Source organism: Cyanistes caeruleus, chromosome 2 (genome assembly GCF_971803275.1).
Source record: "Cyanistes caeruleus chromosome 2, bCyaCae1.hap1.1, whole genome shotgun sequence".
Lineage (NCBI taxonomy): Eukaryota > Metazoa > Chordata > Aves > Passeriformes > Paridae > Cyanistes > Cyanistes caeruleus.
This window is the reverse complement of record NC_141702.1, coordinates 20,979,369-21,004,752: the sequence shown is the minus strand read 5'-3', so window position 1 is coordinate 21,004,752 and position 25,384 is coordinate 20,979,369. Positions and strand designations below refer to the sequence as shown.

Sequence of the window (25,384 nt, the reverse complement as noted above, 5' to 3'; positions counted from 1 at the left end):
TTAAGTTTTATCATATTTTTTATTTGACATTTTTCTCAATTTATACTTTGAACATAAATACACAAGTTTTATGGCTCATGTTACAAAAGACACTACTATGTGTTAGAAAACATATATAGAATATAGTGTAGTGGTTACATTTGCTCCCCTTTTTTCCTATTTTCATAACTTCTATTAGTCTAGAAAAGCAGTATCAGAAAGCAAAATCCAGCCTCTGAGCAGCACAGTCTATAACAGCTATAAGGACTATTTGCCAGCTGTAAGAGAAACTTTGGTTCCTGCCTGTTTTCATAGTAACGTAATACCAGTAAGTTGCAGTCAAAAAGAAACATTGCACCTTGTGCTCAGTTAGTTACTAAAATCTAGTTCATGACAATGTGTTTTTTTAAAGACAGACATACAGCTTCTCTTTTGCTTTACAGCTTAGATAAATAGATAGGTATTTTCAAAACAGGAAAAGAATGAGGGACCCATTCTTTTCTTACAGAAGTCAGTGGCAAAACTCCAGTGTCTTTCAGAAGAGCAGATTTTTACCATGTTTTTACTGTTCTTTTGATAGAACTGAAGAAAATTATGTTTCAGCTGACAGAATAAATGTCTCTTTATAACTCTTAAGAATTACTGCTAGAGGATCCTGTGATAACACCATGCATTGACTGCCAGTTGAGTGTGTGGTGGACTCTACTTACTGCTCCTAGTGATCAAGATCCATCAGGGAGTAGATGTGATTCTCCAGTCCTGAACGCAGGGACATGGAACACCATGCCCAAGGAGCATGTGAAATAAAACCTGTGGTCTTTTTGCTGCAGTGTAGCCAAGGGATACTAGATTATAGATGCTTTATACACAGAAGAATCTTTTAATTTGTTTTCCAGTATACATACATTAAACTGCACAATGTAGTTGTTCCACACAGTGGGCAAAGAGCAGCTCCCAGGGCCATAGCTATGGAAGAGTGTAGAAAATGAAACTGGCCTTGATTTCTCAAGCCAGGGGGAACCTAGGTAGTAGGTCAGGGAGAAGAAGAAAACTGGGGAAAATGTTGCCAGATGCCTGGCTTAGAGGCACTCTGCTTTTTTCTTTATTTCTTTTTTTCCCTACCAAAACTTAAGCCAACACTAAGCCTATGCCAACACTGACAATACTCAACTGAATTTGCAAGACATACAGAAAAAGACATGGAAAAAGAACATAAAACAGTAATGAAGATCCTAAGCCTACAATCCTATCTGTAACAAGTATCCTTTGTGACTCATTGAAATCCATGCTATTAATGGCTCAATGGAGAATGTGGGCAAAGCCTCTGAAATCAGGATGCATACTTGATTTTGAAATTCCTATTTTGGTGCCACTTAGCAGGCAAAGACTGCCTTCATCAGCATTCCCTCTGTCCCACTCACTGGCATCAGGCATCAGGGAAGACCTGATGTTAGTCCAGTGTTCTGTCCAACTTGCTCAGTCAGCCTACATACACACTGATTTTGGGGTCTCCTTGATAGAGGTTTGCTTTTTAAAATAGACAAGACTGAAAATTTTAGACATACACAAATCATCTGCAAAATTAAGAATATAAATTTCAGCAACATTTTACAAACCCCAGCCCTACTGCTATATCCAGCAAAATACCTCAGTCTCTAGTACCGTTTGCCTTGAAATGGCACATGCTGGGAAACACTGCCATTATGGTTGATAGTGATTTAAACTAGACAGATCAAAACAAAACATAGTGGAATCAACTAGAAGTAGCAAAAACAATTTCAGGGCAAGTCACCCTCTTAGTTGGATAATAATGGTACCAAAGTAGCCAGGTTTTATTTGGTTCTAGTCAATGCATATATCTGGCAAACATTCTACTTCAGATATAATTAAATGGCATATTACTGAACTAATGGATACTATTAGAGGTCTTAAAAAAAATGAAACTTAATCATTCTATTTTCTCTGTATTTCAGTCTACTGACAAGGGAAAAGAATGCTTCCAGTGACTATTCAACAAGTTATCTGCATTAAACAGATTTTGACAGTTGGTATCTCCTCACCATTTCTGGCAATGTCTTTATGAACTGAAGCCTTTGTCTTGTATTTCACATGTGCAGAGATTAGTGCAACAGGCAATTTCAGTTCAAACCCCAAATTAAAAGTTTCCTTTGGAAAGACATCAAGTCACAAATAAAATATTGATTAGGTCCCTACTTAGAATTAATCTTTTTAACAGTACCAAAGCGACAGCTTGCCCATCTGAGGGACTGAAGCTGTGCACCCCACTTTCCCAGTATCCATTTACAGGACTGTGCTTTGCTGAAACTGGGTGAAAAGAAGTGCTCATCACTCAGGTATGACCATTATCTCTGGTGTTGCACCGTGACATTACTTGATAGATGCTTGCCTGGGGACAGAGCACAACTCAGCTAATGTAGGACTTACAGTGATTACCTGCACTTCCTATAGATATTCCTATATTAGTATATTTCTTCCCAATTAATAACTTCTTTATTAATTTACTGGATGTGCATGCCTCCTTAGAAATGTTACAGTCCCTGTTTAGCTTTGATATTGAGTTCCAAAGGGAAGATGTGTTAGCAGCTCTATAATGCACAGGTGTCCTGCATCTGTATTTTCTATCTGCCTGAAGCCACTGCATCCTTGCAACTTTCTGTATAACAAAACCAAGTCACATACACATTGCACCTACTAAGAAAATTAACGTGCTTTTTGTACGGCAACATTTCTAATAATACTGAGCATTAGAAATTAGTATTTAAGAAAATCTATGTTCTATGTTGAAATAAACAAATACTGATTAATTAATTTAGACAGTTTCGTTCCAGCCAAACTCTGGTTTGTGAAATGGAGTTTTAAACTATTATAATTCTTTCCAAATTAATATTAGCTCACATTAGACTACTTATTATTTAAAAATATTTGCTAATTTGTTAAAATCTACTGATCCATGCAATATGTCACTTTGGAAAAAGTAGGAACAACTGATTTATGTAAGCAGAAACCAGCTGAGACAAGGCATGTCTTTCTTGCCTTCCTAAGTGCTATAGAATTTAATTAACATAATTAAGATATTTATAAATCTGAGTATAAATAAGGTAAGAGATTCTAAAACCATTTAAAAGTCCCTAACAATTCCTTTTTTTTTTTTCCCTAAGTATCAAAGACAGCACCAATAGCTAAACATTTTCCAATACTCAAGAGTGCAGAATGTTCTAAGTATTTGAGGACTGTCATGCACCCTTAATCCTGTGATCCAAGCCTACTGAAATTGCTCCCAGGTGTATAAAGTCTATCTGCTTGGATCCCAAGCTGGCATTAGCCACAAATGGATATCTCACTTTTTTTTAACAGCAAAAACAATCTTGGATCTTATTTAGTTCAGTTAGATATTTAATAGCGGGATTTGCCAGACCATCACTGAAGACACTAGTTCATCTTGTCGCTGCTGCTTGGTTTTCTTGTTCACTCTTCTGTGTCCTTGGCCACCAGAAATTACTAAAACTGAACTTGCTTTCATTTTCTTAGATTTTTGTCTTTTACTTTTAAATGAGATATTCTGATCCTTCAAAAGCTCATAAATGTTACTGTCCTCTGGTCTGTGTTCTAGGGAGCTTGATCCATGAGACAAAGTAAGGGATCCAGAAGATGATGACAAGTCACTTCTTTGTGCAATGGACCCAACTGAATCCCCCAGCCAAACTGCAGTGTCCTGGGTGTTACTAAGGGAAGAGCCTGGTCTTTCACTGTGCAGAATGTTCTTTTGATCATCATCCTTAGGTTCTGAGCCAAGAGGGAGGCTGTTCCTCAGTTTGTTTCTGTTCTTCTTGTTTATAGATGTAGCTGTTACAAGAAACTTGACTGGACTATTGTGTGCATGGTATGACACCATTCCTCTTCCTGGAGCCAAAAGAAAAGACACAATTAACGAACATTATTTTTCAGACCACAGTGTTCTACCATAATTAGTTCATGAAATTTGCTCAGAATAGCATAACGCTTAAAGCCCTATTATATGCATCCAGTCTTTCGCCTTGTGTGGACACTGTTTACAGAAAAAAATAAGTACATAAATAATGTCCTACCATAAGTGTTTTAGGATTAATAAATCAGATGAAATAGGGCATATGAACTTTACCTGAAGCATTTTTGTGCTCTGTTCTCACTACAGCATGAGCACATAAATACTGCTGACGTTTTAGCTGGCATCAACACAAACGTAACGCTGAGTTTTCTCCAGTAATCCCCACATATTTTGTGTACCCCAAATCAATCCTGTTCTACCTCTGCACCTCTCCAAACAACATAAGAACATCTGTTTCATTGCAACAGACCCATCCAAACTGTACAACAGGAACTAAAACTCATCTTTCTGGTTGTCTAGTTACCATTACAGATTCATAAGGAATTGACTGAAAAATATTTTTTTCTTTTTTCTTTTTTAAAGTATTTAATCAGTGGGATATTGGTGGTACAAGGAAGATTTACACAGTGCAAATCATCAGAATGTATGAAAAACAAATTGCACATGGTCAAATTGAGAAGCTATAACAATATCAATAGATGTGCCTTTTACAGCAAAAAAAGGGAGAAAAAAAATTGCATACTACCAAGTAAGCTACAATATGAAAAAGAGCTCGGCTAGCAAGGGGAAAAGCCCACACACCTTACAAATCACTACATCCATCCCTAACTCCCAAATGCATTTCATGTTACAAGAAAACATATTCTGTTTTTACAGAAGTATAATCATATAAAGATGAATTATCACTATTGGAAACTTAATGGGGACAAGCTACGATTTTAAAATTCAAAATGCATGTCTCAAAGACTATAAAAACACGTCTCTAAATGTAATGTTGCTAGATTTGAGAAATCTGACAACTCTTAATCCCAGACAAATGCAAGAATATATGACATAAACCAAAATAATAAAAACAGAAAATGGAAGAATGAGAGATTTTTTGATTCTGCAGCTATGCATATTCTTGTAATTGCATTTATTTTCACCTAAGATAGGTTCCAGATTTTTACAAAGCATTTATCCTGTGTCATACCAGATTATTGCTGCGTATTTTGCTGAACACAGAGGATTTCATTTTCATTTTGTGAAGTTACATAATCTTTTTTTTTTTCCCCCTGGAGGAAGCTGCAAACGGCTTGCCTCATAAAATATGCCAGCTTCCCTCTGCAACACAGAAGCTTGAGCAGAATTCTGAATCCAAAACACTGGGGAAAAGCCCCTATTAAACACACTTTATGACCTTGCTTCTGCTAGTAGCTTAAACATTTGTATAGTGATGCAGCAGCATTTGTATGTTTGTATTTCAAATGGGATAATATGAAAGTAACTCACAAATACATCTCTCCAGATTGCAAAAAACCTCTATCACTGTTAAAAAAATGAAATATATACTCTCATTGATCTTCCAAGTCTCCAGTTTGGGGGAAAAAGGAACACAACCAATTTATTCAATAACCAGTTAGACAACATGCTCATTTTTCAGTATCTGTGTCTCTAAACCTAATGCATCTATTTTCCCTAAATCTGGTAAAAAACTGTCTGCATTCTCTTTTCATTCCCATATATTTGGCTGTATTCTGACAGGATTAATGCCTCTTAAATTATCTCTTAAAAACAGTTGTCCCCTCTCAAACAACTAGGACAAGACAAGACAAGTATCTGGATAATATTGTAAAACTTGGAAAGAGCAAGTATAATTTCATCACACAGCTCTATTATCTAAACAATACATTTAATTTGGCAGGTTCACTTAAGTTATGGCAAAAGAGACGGGATATCTTCAGTACTTGATCTGTTTGAGAAATTTCACTCACCAGTTACTTTGGGAATCCCCTGCAAGCGTGGCACTGGTAACGCTACGATTATGCCCAGGTTTGTTCCAACCAGCAATAACCCATGGCACACCAGGAGGCTGGTCACAGAGACACGCTGCTGCCCTGTGGAGTTTAGCAAGTGCTCCGTTACTGAACAGTGATGACCTTTGCTTTGATCAAAGCAACTTCAGGCAAACACAATCACCTGTAGCATCTCAATTCCACAAAGCGCTCATTGCAAAGGCAAATATTTTGCTGGATTATGGAATTACAGTTTACATACATGAAAATTTAAATATTATTGAACATCTGAAACATTCTGCCCCAAATCTCTGAACCACAGCATCTAAAGGTAGACACAGACTGTCTCTACAAACATGCTTTTATGAATAGGCTATGTTTATATATTCCAAAAAATAAAACTGAAAGGCATTTCACAATACTCAGTAACACACTAAAGACTCAAGCCTGCTCACAGTTACTTTTTTCTCCTAATTTTTCATCTGTGAAACTCTATCAGAACTGCTGAGTCCACCTGTCTAGCTTTGGGTCCTCGCATACAACTATGGCATTGGCATATTGGAAGAAGTCTAATGGAAAGCAACCAAGATGATCAGGAGACTGGAGATACCAAAGGAAGTGCTGTCTGCACATACCTGATGGAAGGATGCACAGAAGACAGTCAGACTCTATCCACATGTGCACAGTGATACAATAAGACACAGCATGCTCATATTTAGAGCATGAGAAAATTGTATTCTACACAGGGAAAAACTGCATCACAATAAAAGTGGTCAAAAACTGCAGTGGGTTGCTCAGAGAGGTTATGGGATCTCCATCCCATCCCAAAGTATTAAAAATTTGACTGGACAAGACCTTGAACAAACAGTCTAATCAGGCTTTCTTGATGAAGGATGAACAAGACCACCTCCAGATTAAGTTCCAATCAAAATTATGATTCTATAGTTTTCTACAACACTATTTACAGAATTGCTATTTTTCCAATGAAAACAAAGTAATTTTTTTGCATGTAATGTTGAGTAAAATATGTTTGATTCAGTTTGGATGGATTTTCAAAATGGCCTTGACAAGTTTCAGAAGTGGGAACTATGAGTTGCCCAAACTTTTGCCCAAGTTTATGGGGAGGAGCATTTAAACTCTGCTCAAAGCTTGAAGAGTTTCAGGTTCAAAACATACACATTCTCAGATTTATTATTAACTCTACATGTAAGAGAGCAGTCATTCCATCTTCATCACAGCTCTCTAGCTGTGAATCACTCCATTAGCAGGTAGAAAATCTTAATTCCATGTTTGATTTAACTTGAATAAACCCTCATGTTCAACACTTTGGAGAAGGATCTTAATTATGGTGTTTCACAAATGAATGCATTTTCTTTCTTGTCCCTTGAAGCTGAGCTAATTTACATCCAAGAATATATGAACTGCAGGCTCAATGTGGAAGCAGGGAAGGAGCAGCTTGACAGTCACTCAAAGCACTTGACTGGAAAACAGAAGGCAGACCACAGTTCAAGTCTTTCCTCACAGAACTTTACAAAACCATAATATTAACCCAGCAGTGGTGTATTTTGAGAAGTTCATAAAAGATCAGATCTGGAATCCAAGGTTTGTCTATCTAAAAGCACATCCTGAAACACCCTAAAGGCACAATGATTATGTTATCCTGGTCAGGTATAACAAGGACAAGTAAGTTTAAAAGGCTCCATCTAGTTGTGCAGACCTTCAAAGACTCCTGCATTGAGTTTCATGATCTGCAGGTGTTTATGGTGGTAGGGTGCATCATCCCTCCCCAGCTAAATAAGCAAGGATGGTCTATGTTGTACACAAATTATAAATCTTTTGAAGTTTGCCTTTTCAATGGGTTTGTTGTTAGGTTTTTCTTTGTTTTGTTTTGGCTTTTTTGTGATATTACTGGGATTAATTTAGTTTCCAAAACAAAGCACACAAAGGCACTCCTTCAGCACAAAAGAAGTCCCAACACCTCTGTGTCTGGAATTTTCAAAAATCAGTATTTGAATTCTATGATTTAGAGCTCAGGCTTGCTCAAATTATATATGACATGTGAGTCCTCTCCCACCATTTGTGCCACAGCAAGTGCAAGCTAAGGTGAGCTCAACTTAGAGCTTGTTTTATAAACTACAGAAATACTTGAGAACAATTTTTTAACTTTTAAGGTTATCAAAAGTTCCAAATGCACAGTTGCCTCTCAATCCCCTGTAGAAGCAATATGCTCCCCTTTTTAAACAATGGATCTTTAATGCTTTTGAAGCATTTAAAAGATAACATTATATTAATGATTTCCTGCTCCAAACCTGAAGCAACTTTTAGGTAGTAATTTTTACCTGGCAAGTATGCTTTACTGTTTCCATAAGTAAACAACCAAATTATCACCCAGCAACTTAGAATCTTAAAAACTGAGTACAACCTAAAGCATGAAACAGCTACAGTGAGGTCAAAACAAAAATTGCTTGCCGTGAAATCTTGGAAAAGCACAAAACATCTGTATCTGAGAAGATGCTTTGAAATAACATAAAACAACTAAAAACATATATATAGAGAGAGAGAGATTAAAAATACTAACTTAAAATATTAATTTATCTGCTAGCCAAGGTTTGAAATCATACTTTGTTATTTTCTGGGTTTTTGTTTTGATATATTTCAAATTCAGAGAAAAATAGTCAATCCAATTATCCAGAATGTATTATGCAATAAGTAGACAAATTAACAAGTTGAGAAGGGAAAATGTTAAACATATATTCCAAAGCAAATAAAATACTCATCTTTAAATAGCATCTTTTAGCTCACACTGTTCCAATGAGGGAAAAATTGTACAATAATCTAACCAAGGTCTTGACTTTACAAGAACCAAAGCAAATAATTAAGCATATTGTCTGCTCTGTGTTCATCCTTCTCAGGTTTCCATTACAACAACCATCAGAGCTGGATAAATCCTCATGGATCTGAATTCAGCCCAAAATAGGTGCAAGGACATTGCTGCATATCCTCTCACATGGCCACGCTGCTCTTACAATGTAAAAAAACAGCCCACTGTACAAAACTGCTGGGCTAACCTAAAGTTTTCTCATCTTTTTATCATTTTCCAGCAGTGATCATAAAGCAACTGCATTTCATAGTCTGGCACCTGGCAGGGTGGGAAAAAAGCAAGCTGTAAAGCCTCATAGTAGGGTTGGTTTTCCATAGAGAGGAAATGACACTTTATTTTCTTTGCTTTTACCATCTGTTTCCAGGAAACACACATGTCATTAGAGGATATATGGATATAAACAGAATACATCAAGTTAAGCAGAAATCATCTCTTTGTTAAACAGGTAACCTGTCATCATCCATATGAGCAATGAAGTATTAAGGTCACAGTAATTACCATAGTCTCTTTAAAAGGGCAAATTCTTTTAGAGCTGAGAGCAAAAACATGTTTAAGGATGTCCTTTAATAAAATACTGACTGTGACTATGAAAAAACAAGTGGTCTGTTCATGTACAGTATGATTTTTTTGGTGTGACCTGTGACAAAGGCTGGTGCAAAACTGCTTTGTTGATCCTTCAGCTATGCATCAAAAACATTTAAGCATAAACTTGCTCTACAAACCTATGTTGCACTAGTGAAATGTGTATTTGTCTTCAAATGTTAACAGATTTCTCTGCTGCTCAGTATGCCCTCTGTTAAGATAACAGAGCTGAGCTTGGGATCCTTAAAAGCAATCCAGCTGTACTGTGAATCCACAGTGAACTAGATAGTGAAATAAACTACTAGCTGGATCTATTATGTTCTTCCTCTCAACCATTCTTTTCCTTTCTCACATGGCATTTGGTCTTTCATTACAGAACACAATCTTGTTATATATTATTAAAAATATTTCTGATGATATACTAAATAAATGTAGTGCAGACCAGTCTAGACTAAATGTCTATCCCACAGTCACCTCTGTGACCCTGGTTTCATTTCCAGTCTTGAATTCCTAACACAAACTTTCCACAGCTCAAGAAAGTGGGAGCCCTTCAATCTCCAGTACTCAGAAGTGGACTGCCACAGATTTAAAATTACCTCCAGCAGCTAAAAGAATCTGCCAGACATAGTCCGTATTTTGCATTACTAAACTTCATCACATCATAAGGACAATTGCCTTCTTTGCCATTTCACTCCCCTGTGATTCTGTCCTTTACAAGATGGAGAGCTTTGAGATTTAAAACTGTCTTCTCCTAAGAACAAAACTGGGGAAATTTAATACTATGAGAACTCATTATTATGGTTATGAGACCCTCCTACTCAGCTTAGTTACTGTAGTTATCCTTTAAGTACAGTACCGTAACTCACAGTAACCATTCCTAACAGCGACAGTGTTTTTCTTTTACTTGTACTGTATGACAACAAAAAAAATTCATTAACTTAATGAAGCAACATTCTTCATATTTACATCACTTTAAGGGAAGACAGAGGTGACACCTCTATTTAGCCTACTGGGCCACTATTACATATTGTTACTACTAAAATCCTGGGAAAAGAAGTCCAGCTTCTTCAATGTTATACAAAGATCTTTCCTTTTTTAATCTATCTTCTTAAGACTCTTAGCAATACTTTTACACCAATTTCTTCTTTCATTTCAACACCTCTTGAATTTTTACTTATCTGTTACTTCTGCATATTAAGGAACTTCTGTTGAATTTCAGAAAGCTAACAGAGCTGTTTCCTCTAAAATTAAATGTCATAAAAATCTCCTATGAAGGCAAATGCATATATTGTAAATACACAGCTATTTCACCATGCTGTAATTCAGTTTCACTTTGTTGGTTTTTTATCTCAGTATATACTATAGAACTTGATTTACTCTTTAGCTCCTTTTAGTTCTGAAACTGCTGCTTTAATCCTTACTGCTGCTTTATTATGTAAACTCCTACTACTCTGTCTTTTAGCTTTTGTTGTTGCAGGATTTTTGAGATCATATAAAGAGGCCTGAGAGCTCCTGCTAAATAACTGAAATTCAGTTCATTTTTAGAAAGGAGTCTCCCTTTGAACATTTGCTGTAATGAAGTCCTACTCCCAAAATAAACTTCCATTTCATTCACTAGTGTGCTTTCTGTGAAGGCATTAAGGAAAAAAAAAAAAAAAAGAACTAAAATGGGTAAGAATGACACCAAGGAGCTATAATTAGGTAAAATTCTTTTACAAAAATAATTGTATGTTATATCAGCAGTTTTATTGCCATGGAAATGAACACAAAGCTAAATTTTTGAATATTTTTATATGCAGAAAAGTATGTATAAGGGAGGTCTTACTTCCCTTTTTCCCCCCACCATGAACAGCAGAACATACTAAAAGTTAATCTTTTTACAACTGATCTTGATTTCTTTGCACAGTTCTGATGAATTCAATCAAATTATCAAAGAGAGGTGATTTGCTGTTCAGTGCTAGAGCTACAGTCCAACACCACATGTAAAAAGCACCCTGTCTAGAACATGACAGACATAATTTATAATGGAATTTTATTGCAAAGCTAATGTCATCTGAAAGAAAATATGGCAAGACAGAGACTAAAAAAGTGAAACATTTTTGATGCAAGTTTTATACCTAACTCCTGTGAGAATATAAGAAAAATCTTTGTGTGGGAAGTACTGACTTCAGCTAGAAGAGCTAAGCAATAAAGCTGGCACACACATTGCCCATAAAAACTGCAGAAGCTTGGTCTATTCCAGTCTACAAAGAGAAAGAGACAGAAAGAATGGTTGTCCACTCATGGATACCTCATGCTCAACCATGCCAGTACCACTTTCCTGTCTCTACTCCCAGCACTGCCCCAGCTCCCACCTGATGTGCTTGCTGATGCTAAGGTCCTTGTCACTCATGTGCTAAACAGATACAAGCCATTTCAACTGCCTATTGAACAGCTTCTGTCTTAAAGCACGTAAAAATCTTTAAGTTTTAAAATTTTATCCTAACAACCACAGGATAGATTTAAGTCTAACCATTTAATTCAGCAAAATAGAGCTCCAGTCAGAAAAACACTGAACAAACTCCAAAATGGTAGCATGGGAGTGGTTCAGCTGAATTCTCTGGATCTACTGATGTAACGAAAATTAAGCAAGGGTTTTTTTGGTCCAGATGCTAGGCAAAATTATTTCATCATGCACTTGATTCTAAGGTTCCAAAGCAAATGCTAATCTCTGTAAAGTAAACACATTTTCATGACAGATTACACTGTCCAACTATTTCATGGTCACACAAAAAATATGACCAAATAGAAGAATGCACCTGCTTATCTATTTACATTGATAACCTCTAAGGAGAAGAGGCTACTCAACCAGCTCAGTGCACATTGTTCACCTGGGCAGCAGATGGACTATGACTTACTAAAACAAATAGTCAGGAAACACATCAGACTCAAAGTCCAAGATGAACCTTCTGATTCTGGTCCAATCTACAGCACTAGAGAACAACAGTGATTAAAAAAAAAAAATGTTACCATATGATGCTATTCAGCTACCTGGCAACATATTGTGAACAGGTGTGGCTATGTTAACATCCTGGAGGTGTTTCAGTGTCTCCGTGTGGAACAGTCGAAGAGTAGATCCAGATGTGAAGGCAATCCAGACTCCCACTCCAGCCACAGCCATATGAGAGATCACCATCCCTTCCTCTTGATGGGCTTCAAACTGGTTCTGCAAGAAAAACAGGGGCTCTGTGGGGAGATGCAAGTCAAGGATATCAGTCAACCTTTCTTACCAGCCTTTCAGTGTAGGCACTGTATCTTCATCCTCTTTGACAAGGACAAAGCTTCCTCTGCCTTGCTTAGGATATGTTCTAATAGCTGCATATGATGTGTTAATTTCCCTAGAACTTTTTTGGGAAATATATCATCATCAGTATGGAAAGATTCTCAGCTTTTGATACAAGGTTCCACCTAATGACAGAATAACTCAGATTTTCCCTTTTTTAAAAATTTTGTATGATAGGAGCTGGCAAGCCCAAAACAATTCAGACTTAAAAGGATTTTGTATTTCTTTATACTCCTTTGGGAAAACTACCACAGCTGTACTTTCATCTACAGCAGAACTTCTATTTCAACAATAAAAAAAATAGTTTGTTCTGACAGGGGGTCTTTTCATAACAAGAATAATAGAATGTTATAAAAAGTCATACTTAGAAGGTAGAGTTTTTAAGAATATAAACACACTGTTATTTGCTCAATTACACACGTAACAATGCGAGCCTTAATTCTGCAGTTTTGTTTTTGACGCTTGTTTTCCTGTCCTTCAAAGAATTGATGCTTCTCATTATAGAAGCTAAAATCCTCTTTCTAAATGTAAGTAACACAGCACTTTGAAGATAGACCTTTTTCCTTGATCTAGTGCCAGTTACAGCCTGGTTCCAGGAAGGCAGAAGCCTCTCTCTGTATGTATCTATTAACATGTGAGATAAAGCTGTAGTAAAGTTTCTTAATCATTAACAAGGAGGGATTTTTTTCCTCTCAGTTTTGTCTTGTAAGAAGACTGTCTCTGAGGCTGAACACAGTCTTTGATTGTTGTGCCAGCTATTATCAGAAAGCCAGTATGATAAACACAAAACTTACTTAGCTAAATAAATGGCAAACTGTTCCTTGGATAAAAATCTCTCACTGAGGGGTATGGAAGTAATAAGTGCTCTAATATTCACTTAATGTATTATATACTCTTTATGACATTTGCAGACAAAATGCAGAAGTATCTCCTACTTCCTTGTAGTGAAATACACTTAAATTTTCTAGGCATTACAATTAAGAGTTACATTTTGGTATTTTTTTTTTCATTAACATCTAAATATAATAGGGTTATAGATATATTTTCCAAATTTTCCATCAAAATACAACTAACAGGCTAAGATCAGAGACAAAGAATAAAAAGGTAGAATTTCACAAAGCATAACTTTCGTTATTATGTGTTTTTCTTTTCATACTTTATTACTGCATAAATTATGATTTTCACAGAGAAATTTGTTGCTTAAAGAGAATGGGAATTATCTTTTGTGTGTTTCATTTGTTAACATTATTCTTCAAATGTTTGTTTTTTTAGTAAATGAACAGAATTTTCTCTTCAGCTGTGAGGCAGTGGTTCAGTTTTTGAGTGTTATGGTATTATCTTTTGATTCTTTGACTAATAACACTGCAGAATGTAAGATAAGCAACTCTGGCAGGCACATTTATATTCAGTTTTCCTGAAGTAACCACTATTCATTCGTTATCAAATGATATGCACAATTTCAAAATCATAAAATTCATTCAACAGAAGAATTTATCTGTAAAAAACATCTTTCAATGTCAGAAGCAGCCCTTATGACTAGATTTGCTGATATTCTCATCATCCATGTTCCATTGCAAAAAATATTCTGAAATATTTTCTTTGTTTATAGACTCATACATCCCTACACTAGTGACTAATTGCCTTTTGAGAACTTCTAGAGGATAAATCCATAGCAGCTGAAGCAAACCTGACCAGCAACTTTCACTCTTTGAAATTAGAAGGAAAATGAAGAAGAGCATAAAAAAAGAATTTTCTCTGGAGAGATCCGACCACAGCTGACTACTATGTTGGTGCCACTGAAAACAACTTACACATGCATTTTTGTCACATTCCATTTTAACCAGCCAACTCATTATACTCCCACTTAAGTCTGTCCTGCCATTCGTACAGCTGTGTGCTGGAACACACAGACACATTTGAAGTTAAACTGTATATTGCAAACACGACAAGACCTGTAGAAAGAACTATTCTTCTCATTGAAAGGGTTTCTAACCTGGAGCAAGAACACACTCCAAAACTTCACCTTCTTATGCATAAATTTTCGTATAAAGGACAGCTTTGACATCTGTTTCAATTACATGTCTACGTGAAAACCAGTGAGCTGGCCTTTTACTTCTATTTTTCTTTTCTTTTTATAACAAGAAACACAGATAGAAAGGAACAAAGATGTCTTATTCCATTTGTCATCAAAATAATTGAACTTCATTTTCTTTTTCTCTTTTAGTTTTCATACCTACATTCCTGTCTGTTCAAAGCCTGGATTTTCCCCTCTCAGGCTCTGCCATTCTATCTACAGCAGCACAGAAGCTGCAGAAGGCATTGTGGATGCCAGAGCCCAGTGCAGCTCACCAGTGTTCCAGCAGTGTGAGACACAGCAGAGCCCTTCTTTTGAGGGAGTGCTCAATTACACCAGATAGCTGCACCAAGAGATGAAGCACGATTTCTCCAGGTTCAAGGGAAGAAGATAATGAGGGTCATTACCCCCAACGTCAAACAAATGTCTTTCACTGCCTTAAAGAAGTTACAATACTTGGGTAACACACACTCATTCATGTATAGGGATTTCCATCTGTTTTGGTTACTCAGCTGAAGACTTCAGTGTAACTCCTGTATAGTTAGCAAAGTTTTAAAAACAAGACAAAACAGACTAGGAAAGAATGACACTCAACTGGTAACTTTATTAAATACTCTGGCACTTTTTGAGGTTTTTGAACAAAGGCAAACTGCCTTTGCAGAGTACAAGATGCTCCAGCCACAGAGACCATTATGGGGTGTAGGTCTGTACCCAACAGCAATACAGCTGTCAGATCTAGGGTCATTACTAAGTGACAAATTTCTTCACAGAAAGCGTATCAGAGTATGTAATTAATATGTAACAGCAATTGGTGCATTTCTCACCTGTGCCCTGCCAAGGATCTTGAGGCATTTTGCCATTTTGGGGTATTGTGCCAATAAAAGACATTACCTAAAACATTTTGTTACAGTAACGTATCATTAGAACAAATGAATTGAGAATCTTACACATATCAGAGTGGGTGGGGGAAAGCAGACATGAGTAATATCCAAATCCAATACACACAATAACAAACATGCTTGTTTACTAAAAATTATTAAATAAAGAAAAGATCTTAAATAAAAACCTTAGCAAAGCAAGGAAGAATGGAATGAGATTGTCTTCAAGGATAACATACTCTGCACTTAGCTAATGCACAGATAGTTAAATACGAGATACCTGTGAAGCAAAGGGTGCCTTATAAGGACAAGTTTACAAAATAGTTTTGAATATGCTCATGGGCTTGCACAAATTTTGCCTTAAAACCTTGTCAGATGACTTTACAGGTAATGTACATGATGCAGGGTACACAGTATTTATGCATGACAATAGCAGTGAACTAGCAAGCAGCTGTATGGCAGTATAAATGGAGTATCTCCACATAAAGTATATGGAGATATGAAGGTGCTCAGTAAAGAGGGAAGAGTAACAGGTGAGCCCTGTATGACACCTGGTTTCTTGCTGCTAGAGCAAAGATTAAGTTTATACAGAAGATCTTGAGTCAAATCTTTACTACTAACTCTCAGCAAGAGAGAGCAGAGGGAGAACAAACTTTTCCTTGCTGCTGCTTCCTCTTGTACAACAAAGCTTCTGCTCTTCACCATAAGGAAGAGGCAGCTCAGATGTTAAAACATTTGACATTGACAGAGTTTAAATTGCCCATGCACCATGTAATACTGAAACAATATTGCCAGTGGACATAGTAAGGACAACAGAGCAGATCACTTTTGGAAACATAAATCTAGGAAGTTATCAAAACAAGTCAGGTCACTGAGTAGGCAGCAACACTGAAAACATTAGGGACCTGTTTAGCTAGGTGAGATGAAGAGAAAAAGACCAGTATGTCTTAATGCCCATAATGAAGCAACAGAAAATCATTGCTTGTTCACAATTCTATGAGGAAGATGACATGCTATGCCATGGGTATTTGTATGAAATAAAAAAGATGACCCTCAGCCAGATGTACAGAAAATTGTGGACATGATTTTCTGAGCCTGAAAGTGTTTTCAGCCGGTCAGTGGCTGATCTGTTTCCCAAGGGAAAGTCTTTTGGGAAACTTTTCTCTCTCTCTGTTTTGTAAATAGGCTTTTGGTTCACAAAACAGTGGTGTACAGGTGTTCTGAATGTGTTTTCTCCTGTTCCACCAACGGGACAAGAGAGGTGTTGTTCCCTTTACCAATCATGTTAAACCTGTATCGGAACACCTTACAAAGGGGCTGAAAACCCCGAAATAAAGGCTTCTGCCTTCTTCAGATCAAAAACCTTGGCTGTTGTGATTGAATCCATGCTTCTATTTCGTGTCCACTAGTGACAGAAAATCATCATGTTCATGAACAAAATTATTTATATTGAAAAAACACTACTTAACCCATACACACCATTTCTTATGGTGCTTGCTGCAGCACTTATTGTGTGTACAATGGACGTATTATAACCTGAGCTCTGACTACAACTACATCAACTATAGATGGTTTAGTTGAGAAATGAGAAGAAACCTCCTGTGATGCTTTTATAGGAAAATCTGTAGTAACAGCTGAAAAGTGAAACTGCCATGTCTGAGAGATATTGCTAGAGTACTTGTTATTTTATCTCTCCAAACTTTTGTTTTCAACACTGCAGTCTATGACATTTTATGTAAGAGTGAAGAGTAATATTTAAACATTCTTTAATCCTCAAAGCTTGTTTAACTCTGAGTTTGTTCTCCTCTGCCAAAACAGCCTAGCATAGTCCAAACTGCAGCCATATCACCTGATTTAGGGAGAACATAGTTACAGAATTAGGCCAGAATTGACAGAGATCTGGCTGTGAGTATCCAGCCTCACACAAGAACAACCTGGCTCTGATTTCTTACCGTTTTCCTAGTGACAATCTAAGGGATTTTACCAAAATCTGTAGAACAGCAACCACGGAACTAGCAAAAGTCCATTTCAAGCACCTATCCAAATCACTCATCCAAAATCTTTCTCTAAATGTACCATTCAAACTACCAACAAAACAAGCCTTGAAGAAAAGTGAAGTAGAAGAAACTATGTTCCAAGCATCTTATTAGATGAAACAAATCACTCAGAAAACACAGAAAAAGACAGAGGAAATTAGGATGTTAGCTATTTCCCCGCAAACCCATGACAGTGACTCACAGAATCAATTGTACCAAATGGACAATTGTTGGGAGAAAACACTATCATCAAAGGAAAAAAATGCAGCAACAATGCACACAAAGAAGGAGGCTGTGAGCTCATCATGACTCCTGTTTGAAAAAACTTCATGGCTGTAAACATCATGCAATTCAGTGATACACTATTGTAGGTTGAATGAGAGGTTGAACTACTAATGTTTCATCAGCTCTTGGGACTACTAGGATGTTCTTTTGGTGAAAGCTATAATTTTGACAGAAATAAGGGATTAACATTTTCTGGAAAATGTCACAAATGTGAATTTGAACCCTTAACACTCTTCTCTCATTCTGAAAAAGCCAGCTTTTGTGTGACTATTCATCAGAAACTGCTCTTATGCAAATAAAATTTTTGTAGGTCACCGAGAAGAAAAAATCTGAAAAAATATATTATGACATTATCACAAGGTGCAAGTAATATCTAAGTATATAGAGGCAGTCTCTCAGCTAAACCTTCTGCTGTAAGTAACATGAAATTCCTATAGGCACCCACTTCTCTGCTGCCTTATTTCAGATTTCATTTTTAAGAAAATCTTGTGCCCCAAATGCTCCATCATTTCCAAGCACCTTACAGAAACCAGTGGGTAAGTGGGAACAAGGTCTAATGAGACATCAGCAGAGAACACAACAGCAGAATTACAAACTAAAGGAGTGAGATTTAAAAGAACTGAGACCACATTCAATAAAAAGCTTCATGAATCATGATGCTTCTTAAATGGATTTTCATCTTCAAAATTTCACTGCTTATACCCTGCAGTGTAATAGGTGAGCAATGCTTTTAAAAGTGTTTACCTCTATGGAATGCGTCACAGTGCTGATTATAAAAATTTGTCCACCACATGCAGCCCAAATGGTCTCCTCCATCACAAGCAGACTTCTAACAGGCAGAACCCCCAATTTAACTATCTTCTGAGGTTCCGTGTTCCATGTCCCATCTTCAATAAAAGAAGAAGAAAGGTTATACACAACCAAATGGAGATCTTTGCTTTAAAACAGTTCTGAAAATCCACTGCTTGAATTTCTGCAAGTTGCCACTTCAAGCTACACTGTGATTTGTTTATGGTTACTTTTAGCTTCCAGGGTAAATTTGTAAGGATAAGACAACATTAATGGGAAAATCCAAACATAAGTACTCATGTATCTGTCAACAGAGCAAATTTTATCTAGATTAAATGATAATTCAGGAGTACCACATTGCTGTTCTGTTAAAACTGCTTTCCTCCCCAGAGGAAATACAGTCAGAAACCCATGTCTGGCAACTGTGTCCAACACAGAAGGAGCTCACAACCAACTTTCTTCAAGATGAATCAATTTCTAACCAGGACAGATACATCTTTCATGTGCAAAGTAGTCAGAAAGATTTTTACTGTAGGCTGTAATGAGTGCAGATCACTCTCTAAGAGCATTTTGATAGAACTGACCTTCCTGCTACTAGATGCTTCATTTAAGATAGAAAACAAACCAAAACAAACCCCAAAAAAACAAAGCAATAGCTAAAAAAACAGAAAACAAACAAACAAAAAAAAAAACCCAAAAAATGAAAACTTGGTCTTGTGCCATATCTTCACTTTTCTTACTTTTCCCACTAATTATAAAACCCACAGTTTTTTCTTTGGACTGCATTTATCAGATCTAAATTAAATTGTGTATGTAGCACAGTCAATTATTCAGAGGGGTTCTGGTAAGAGCAGCATGCTTCCTCCTACCGCTATTGTCACTGTCAATTGCCATCTCTTTGAAACAAGGACTAGCAGATTATTTCTCCCCAAATTTAAGAGCCAGCAACATGAGCTTCTTGAAACAGTTGGAGTTTTACCTTTTATACACACAAATTGACATATTAAGTACAGCAATAATAATTTTAATGTTTTCATATTAGTTAATATATTGTAAGTGCTTGTTTAATACAGTCTCAAAGGTAACATTTCTATCTATACATTACGATTTATTAATAATATACAAATCTGTAACCCAGATTAAAAGTAACTGGGTTTTACATTGAGATAAAATAGTTCAAAACCATTTCTTCATTGAAAAGCCTTCTTCCTGCACAAACTGCAGTAAAGTAGTCTACTTTTCTGACACTGATTTCAACTCAGTAACCACTTGAATTTTGACTTGATGAGAACAAAGTAAACACATCTTTAGGCAAGCACTGAAGTACTATTTTTTTCTTTTCCCTCCTGAAAACAAGTACATCTTCTATTATTTGCTTAAAGAATAGGGGTACAAAATTTCCTGCTTCACCAATTAGAGTGGCAACAACAAAAATGAGAAGCATCAGTTCTGGAGTACTTCTCCAAATTTCTGTCATCTGTGTGATACAAACTTCGCTGAGTCATTCTCAGGATGTGGCTCTCTTCTGAAAGCATCTTTGTAGAAGTGACATTTAGTTTCAAGTTGTCAAAATAATTTTCATTATTTTAGTTTGCATTGAGAAGAGTGCTTCCAGTTATTAGCCTGCAAACTCTCCCAGCAATGTCAGAGTCACTCTGTTCTCTATGACTCATACGTACTATTAGCAATAAACAAACTTCTGGAGAAGTTTTCATTCTTTAGCAACCACATTACCCACAAATTAAATTCTAAACTGGAGGCTGCCCATACCCTATGATTGCTGTAACCACTGTAGTCAGTGCAAAGCCTTCAGAGAGTGAAGTTGCGTGTCACAATTTTCACTGTGCAAGGGATGCTGACTGCAGAATTTTAACAGCAATCTGTACATAGCACCATTCTTAGGGATAAATCAGCATAATTCTGGTACATTCTTCCTGTCTATTTCGAAGGATAAGGACTGTGAGTTTGGGCAAGGATTGGATATGCTGAGCAAAAAAGCTATCTTTTCTAGTTATATTTTCACACTGAAAAAAACATTAACATAAAACAAAAGTTCATGGACAACTATTTTTCTTAAATACATTCAAGCTATACATTAATTTATATATAAAGCATAGCTGATACTGAAAGAACAGGAAAATAAGGATTTTGAGAATCTCAACTGTGGACTCATTTGCATTTTGTTTAAATTAAATTTCAAACATCTAATGTGTTTCTTTTTTTTTTATATCTGGAACTCTATGCCCTGAAGTTTCATGTAATTCCTCAGATGACTAAGCATTAAGCCTTATTAACAATTTTGATCAATGTAAGAAAGTGATTTCAAGACTATCAATGTTATAAATACCAACTGAGTCATGAATATCCGATTCAACATATATGCCTAAAAAATCTCAGTTCTCACAAAACCCTTTTCTGTTGGTGTATGTGTTAACACAGTACTTGACAATCCAGTTTAAGAGTTCCATAGGATTGGACAAACGAAGCAGGTGAGATAGAAGCCTCATGTCTTTCATGCTACCACAATTCATGAAAAAAATCCCTGTAATCCCACTTGATGTATCAGCCCAGCAAACATCCAAAGCTATCACTCTACCCCTATGACCCTATAGTTATGTGATAAGGCTATTCTCTGGTGCATTTTTAGTTCTTCCTGCAAACATTGCTGTCTTCCAGATCAGATAGCATCTGAGACAGATGAGGGGAAAAAAGTGTAGGCGGACACTCTCTGGTCTAGTAATTAGAGCAGTATTCAAAGGATGTGTCAACTGTGTTCTGGACCCTGCCTCAGTGAATGACTAATTAACTATACAAAGTGGAATGGCACCAAGAGGACAAATTAAGCCCTATGCATCTCTCTCCTCTCATTTTGTGGCAGCCAGGAAGATCTCTTGAGAGTGGAAAGCATGGGTAAAAATCCACTAAAGCAAGGCGAGGGATTAAGCCTGATAATCCAACATACTTCTGTAAATGCTTTAACCACAGGCTGCTGGCTAAAAGTAAGACCACAACTTCAGTTTGCTGACCAAGAATTTTATCACCCATCTCTAAAATTACTTAACAAGTCTGTGTCTAGCTCACAAGTGGTTTAAGACTATCAAAATCACACTTTGAAGAAAACATAATACTCTCCCTGCCTCTCTCTCCAGATCTCAGCAGACCCTGTTCAATACCTGCCTGCACAGACTTCTCATTTGACACTGGCTGTTTCATGTTATCTGTCTGATCCAATGTCCATGGCTTTTAAAATCTAAGAGAAAAGAGGCATTATCTCTATCTATCCCACTTTTGTAAACACCTGCAGATTCAAGACATGCTTATGTAAGTAGTTTCAACAACTGGCACTATCCAGGTACTTAAAATTAGTCACAGCACTTGCAAAAAAGATAAGGAACAGCTTTGTTTGATGCTATAAAATCCTTTGCTAGTTACTGACTAAAGTTTATTTTTTCCTGGCAAAAGAGGAAAGAAGCAAGAAACAGAAGCCAAGATAAAACTTTTGCCAACAGCGTCTCAAGGAATACTACATGGATTGCAGGTACAGTTGTTTGCAGGAAAGACATGTGTCTACAAAATCTAAGAACAGGGCCAAAGACAGAAATTAATCCAGGGGTTTCTGAAAATTAGATGTCATATATTTATGTTGTATATATGATGTCTGATATTTGCATATTAAATAAGTATTTTAAAAAACCAGAAGAGAGATTTTATACTAATAGATCTGTGTCATGTCACTGTGTTATGCCACTATTTTTAATACTCTTTGTAAGTTACATGTCATAGTTTATACACCAGTATTGAACAGCATCTTGCAATGCATATATCAGACTGTTTAGCTGCATCAAAGGAAGGTCTCTCATGCTCATAAAATATTTCTAATAATTTCTATAATATTTTAATGCAAATGGAAATTATTTCCATTAGTGCATTTTGTTATTAATCTTGTGATTTTTATGAATTTGGAAAATTAGTTATCCTTCTATTCACTCACATTTAATCAGATAGGAAAAGTTTTAAAACAATGTTCATTTTATCTTTCTGTGGTATGTTTCCACAAAACCCAACGAAGGAAAGTAATACTATTTCACAATAATTTACAAGAATAATCTTCCAATTATTAATTTATAAATATTTTAAATATTTAATACTTTTAATAATTGTAATTAGTCGGTACACTGAGCTCTTCATGTGAGATAATCTATTAACATGTAGTTTTATTTCAGAAAGTCTTTTCAAAGTTTGTAGTAGTCTTCCCTTCCTTTATGCTTTCAGTCAAGCTGAACTGAGCAAGCACTTTTGTTGACAGCTTCCTCTCTTGCTTAGCAGCACTATTGATGGTTTCAACAGAGCTGCCAACACAGCCCTGGGAACAGCAGTTCTTGGTTAATTAGTGCAGTGGAGCACAAACATTTTTTCCATCACATGGTACATAAACCAGCACTGTGGAGGAGTAAAATGGTACCTACATAAGTCAAAAGTTTAGCACACTCCCTATCACTTGAAAATAAGATGAGACACTCAGGCCTGCTCTTCTAAACAATGTGTAACTAGGAATTAGTTTTAGGAATTAGAATATTGTGCATGCATACTCATTTTTTCTTCCACATGCATCAAATTCTTCAAGTGAAACAGCTGACAGAGTTCTTCCTGAAATTATACAGGGGTGGTACTGGAGGACCCAGCATGAAATATACAAATAAGACTGAAAGCAATGTCAACATATTTCTGGTAATGAGTATTATGTGACACTGCAAAGACAACAGTATTTTATCTCTGTTTCAGTATCACTGCTCTAGTCCTGTCCCTAACAGTTTAATACCACTGTTAAGTTTTCACAACATCTACTTGAAGTGGCAGTCACACGCACATGCCAGAAATCCACTCTTCAGACAAGCTATAGCGGTACATGGATCCACTCTGACTTCAACATCAGCGTTTTACATTCCACATACTCTTCTTTCCTCCATTTGTCTGTCAGAGGACAAGAATGTTGTACCAAATCCATCAAGGTACTTCACCAGTGAACTGACTTGCTACTCCTTCACTGTTGTAACTGTCTCCGCTTAGCCTTGTATTTCCTTTCAGTTTTTGTCATTTTCCTTTATATTAATCCTCTGAAAATGCTCACTTGATTATTGCTACAAAGGCCTCCTTAGACAGGTATCAGAGTCATCAGAACTTCGACCAACTTCAGAGTTCCCTAAGTTCTTACCAGTGAAGTCTCTTCTGTTCTGTGCATGGCCAAAATTGCCTCAGCTATTATTTCACCTGACCAAACTCTTACTGAAATACTAAAATATTAATTCTTCTACTTTCTGCCACAATAATTCTGAATTTTTATTTTCTTTTTCCTGTTTCTCTCCTGTACTCTTTACAGGACTTTATGAAAGGGAAATGCATATCAATGTCTAGAAGAAAGGAAGTAGCTGGAACTGACTACAGTATATCAGGAACAGTACACCTATATTATATAAAGATTGCAATTTCCCTTTCCCAAGATACTTTTGTGAATGGAAGTCAAACACGCGCTGACCTTTTTAGCTATTACATCACTCAGAACACACATCTGCTGGGCTGTCTGCAACCATCACAAAGGGGTTTTGTTGTTTTTTAAACAAAGACAATAGAACACACTTTTTCCTTAACCTCTTCTAAGTATGTTTTGCATGGAAATATTAACTCAGCCTGAGGCAAACACTAAATGCAGAATTTTTCAGACTGATAACCGTGCAAAAGTTCACAGACCTGTAAAGTAAGTCCTCCCCAAACAGTGTCAGAAATTTTGCAATCTGCATCATTCCCATTCCTATACAGAACAGCACTTAATTCACTAGCTGTCTCACAGTTCCCAAAACAAGTCTTCTCACTCACATAAAATTAAGAATTAGTGAGGATAATTATCAGGGTACTATTTTTAAAATTAACATATTAGCTGGCCTGCACCCTAGTGTTCTGTGATGTTTTCACAAATCACCATGTTAGCTCACATTTAAGAGCCAAGTAGATTTTACAGTACCAGCACCTCAAGACTTTGCTTTTAGTTTATGTTCAAATACATCACAGTAGATATTTTCAAGTACTTAACAAGACATAAAGTACTAAAAAGTACTCAAGTACTTTTTACCTCATATGTGAAAATACATGGAAACAGAGGTGTCTCACTAAAATATGACTACTTTCCAGAAAGAGAGTTGTGCACCTCCTACTATCCCACTAACATGGCAGTTGCTCCTTGGTTTACTGTAAGACGTCTGTTTCCATTTTTTACTACTTCAAGACAAGACTTTCTGCAGGAAGAGAGCGCTCTGGATGCTGTTGATTTGACAAAGTTCTCTAGCGAAGAAAGTCAGAAGAAAGCACTTGCTGTTTATAAACAAACATCATGGATATTTATATGCACTGACTCCTCTGAGAACAACTGGAGAAATTAGAGCTATTTGGGTCCTGAAAACCAAATGAAACAAGTTATGGGTCTCTGACTACATAGAGTAAGGCATCAAAATTCAGTGAGTGAACTGATCCACACAGTTTCTGCCCACGGAGGAAGACAAAAGGACCCCAGCTCTGTCACAGACTGTGAGATAAATTTTGATCCTAGAAGAAAGATTATACTTTCTCATTAATGGAATCCTGTAACAGGCTGAACAAACATTTTTCCTGTGCATCTCACAGCATTTG

At 36.4% G+C, this 25,384-nt stretch overlaps 1 protein-coding gene across 18 annotated transcripts in view; it reads right to left on the bottom strand.

The window, feature by feature from the left end:
• The window catches only part of ARHGEF10 (Rho guanine nucleotide exchange factor 10), a 108,159-nt gene continuing 82,775 nt past the window's right edge, over positions 1-25,384 (bottom strand). For all 18 annotated transcript variants that reach the window (XM_086876016.1, XM_086876019.1, XM_086876007.1 and 15 more), the window contains 4 exons: positions 18,662-18,804; positions 12,353-12,527; positions 5,839-5,961; positions 1-3,900 (listed from right to left, as the gene is read on the bottom strand). In XM_086876016.1, the coding sequence (XP_086732142.1) occupies positions 3,386-3,900; positions 5,839-5,961; positions 12,353-12,527; positions 18,662-18,804 (956 nt within the window). In that variant the 3' untranslated portion in view covers positions 1-3,385. The remainder of the gene's footprint in view (positions 3,901-5,838; positions 5,962-12,352; positions 12,528-18,661; positions 18,805-25,384) is intronic.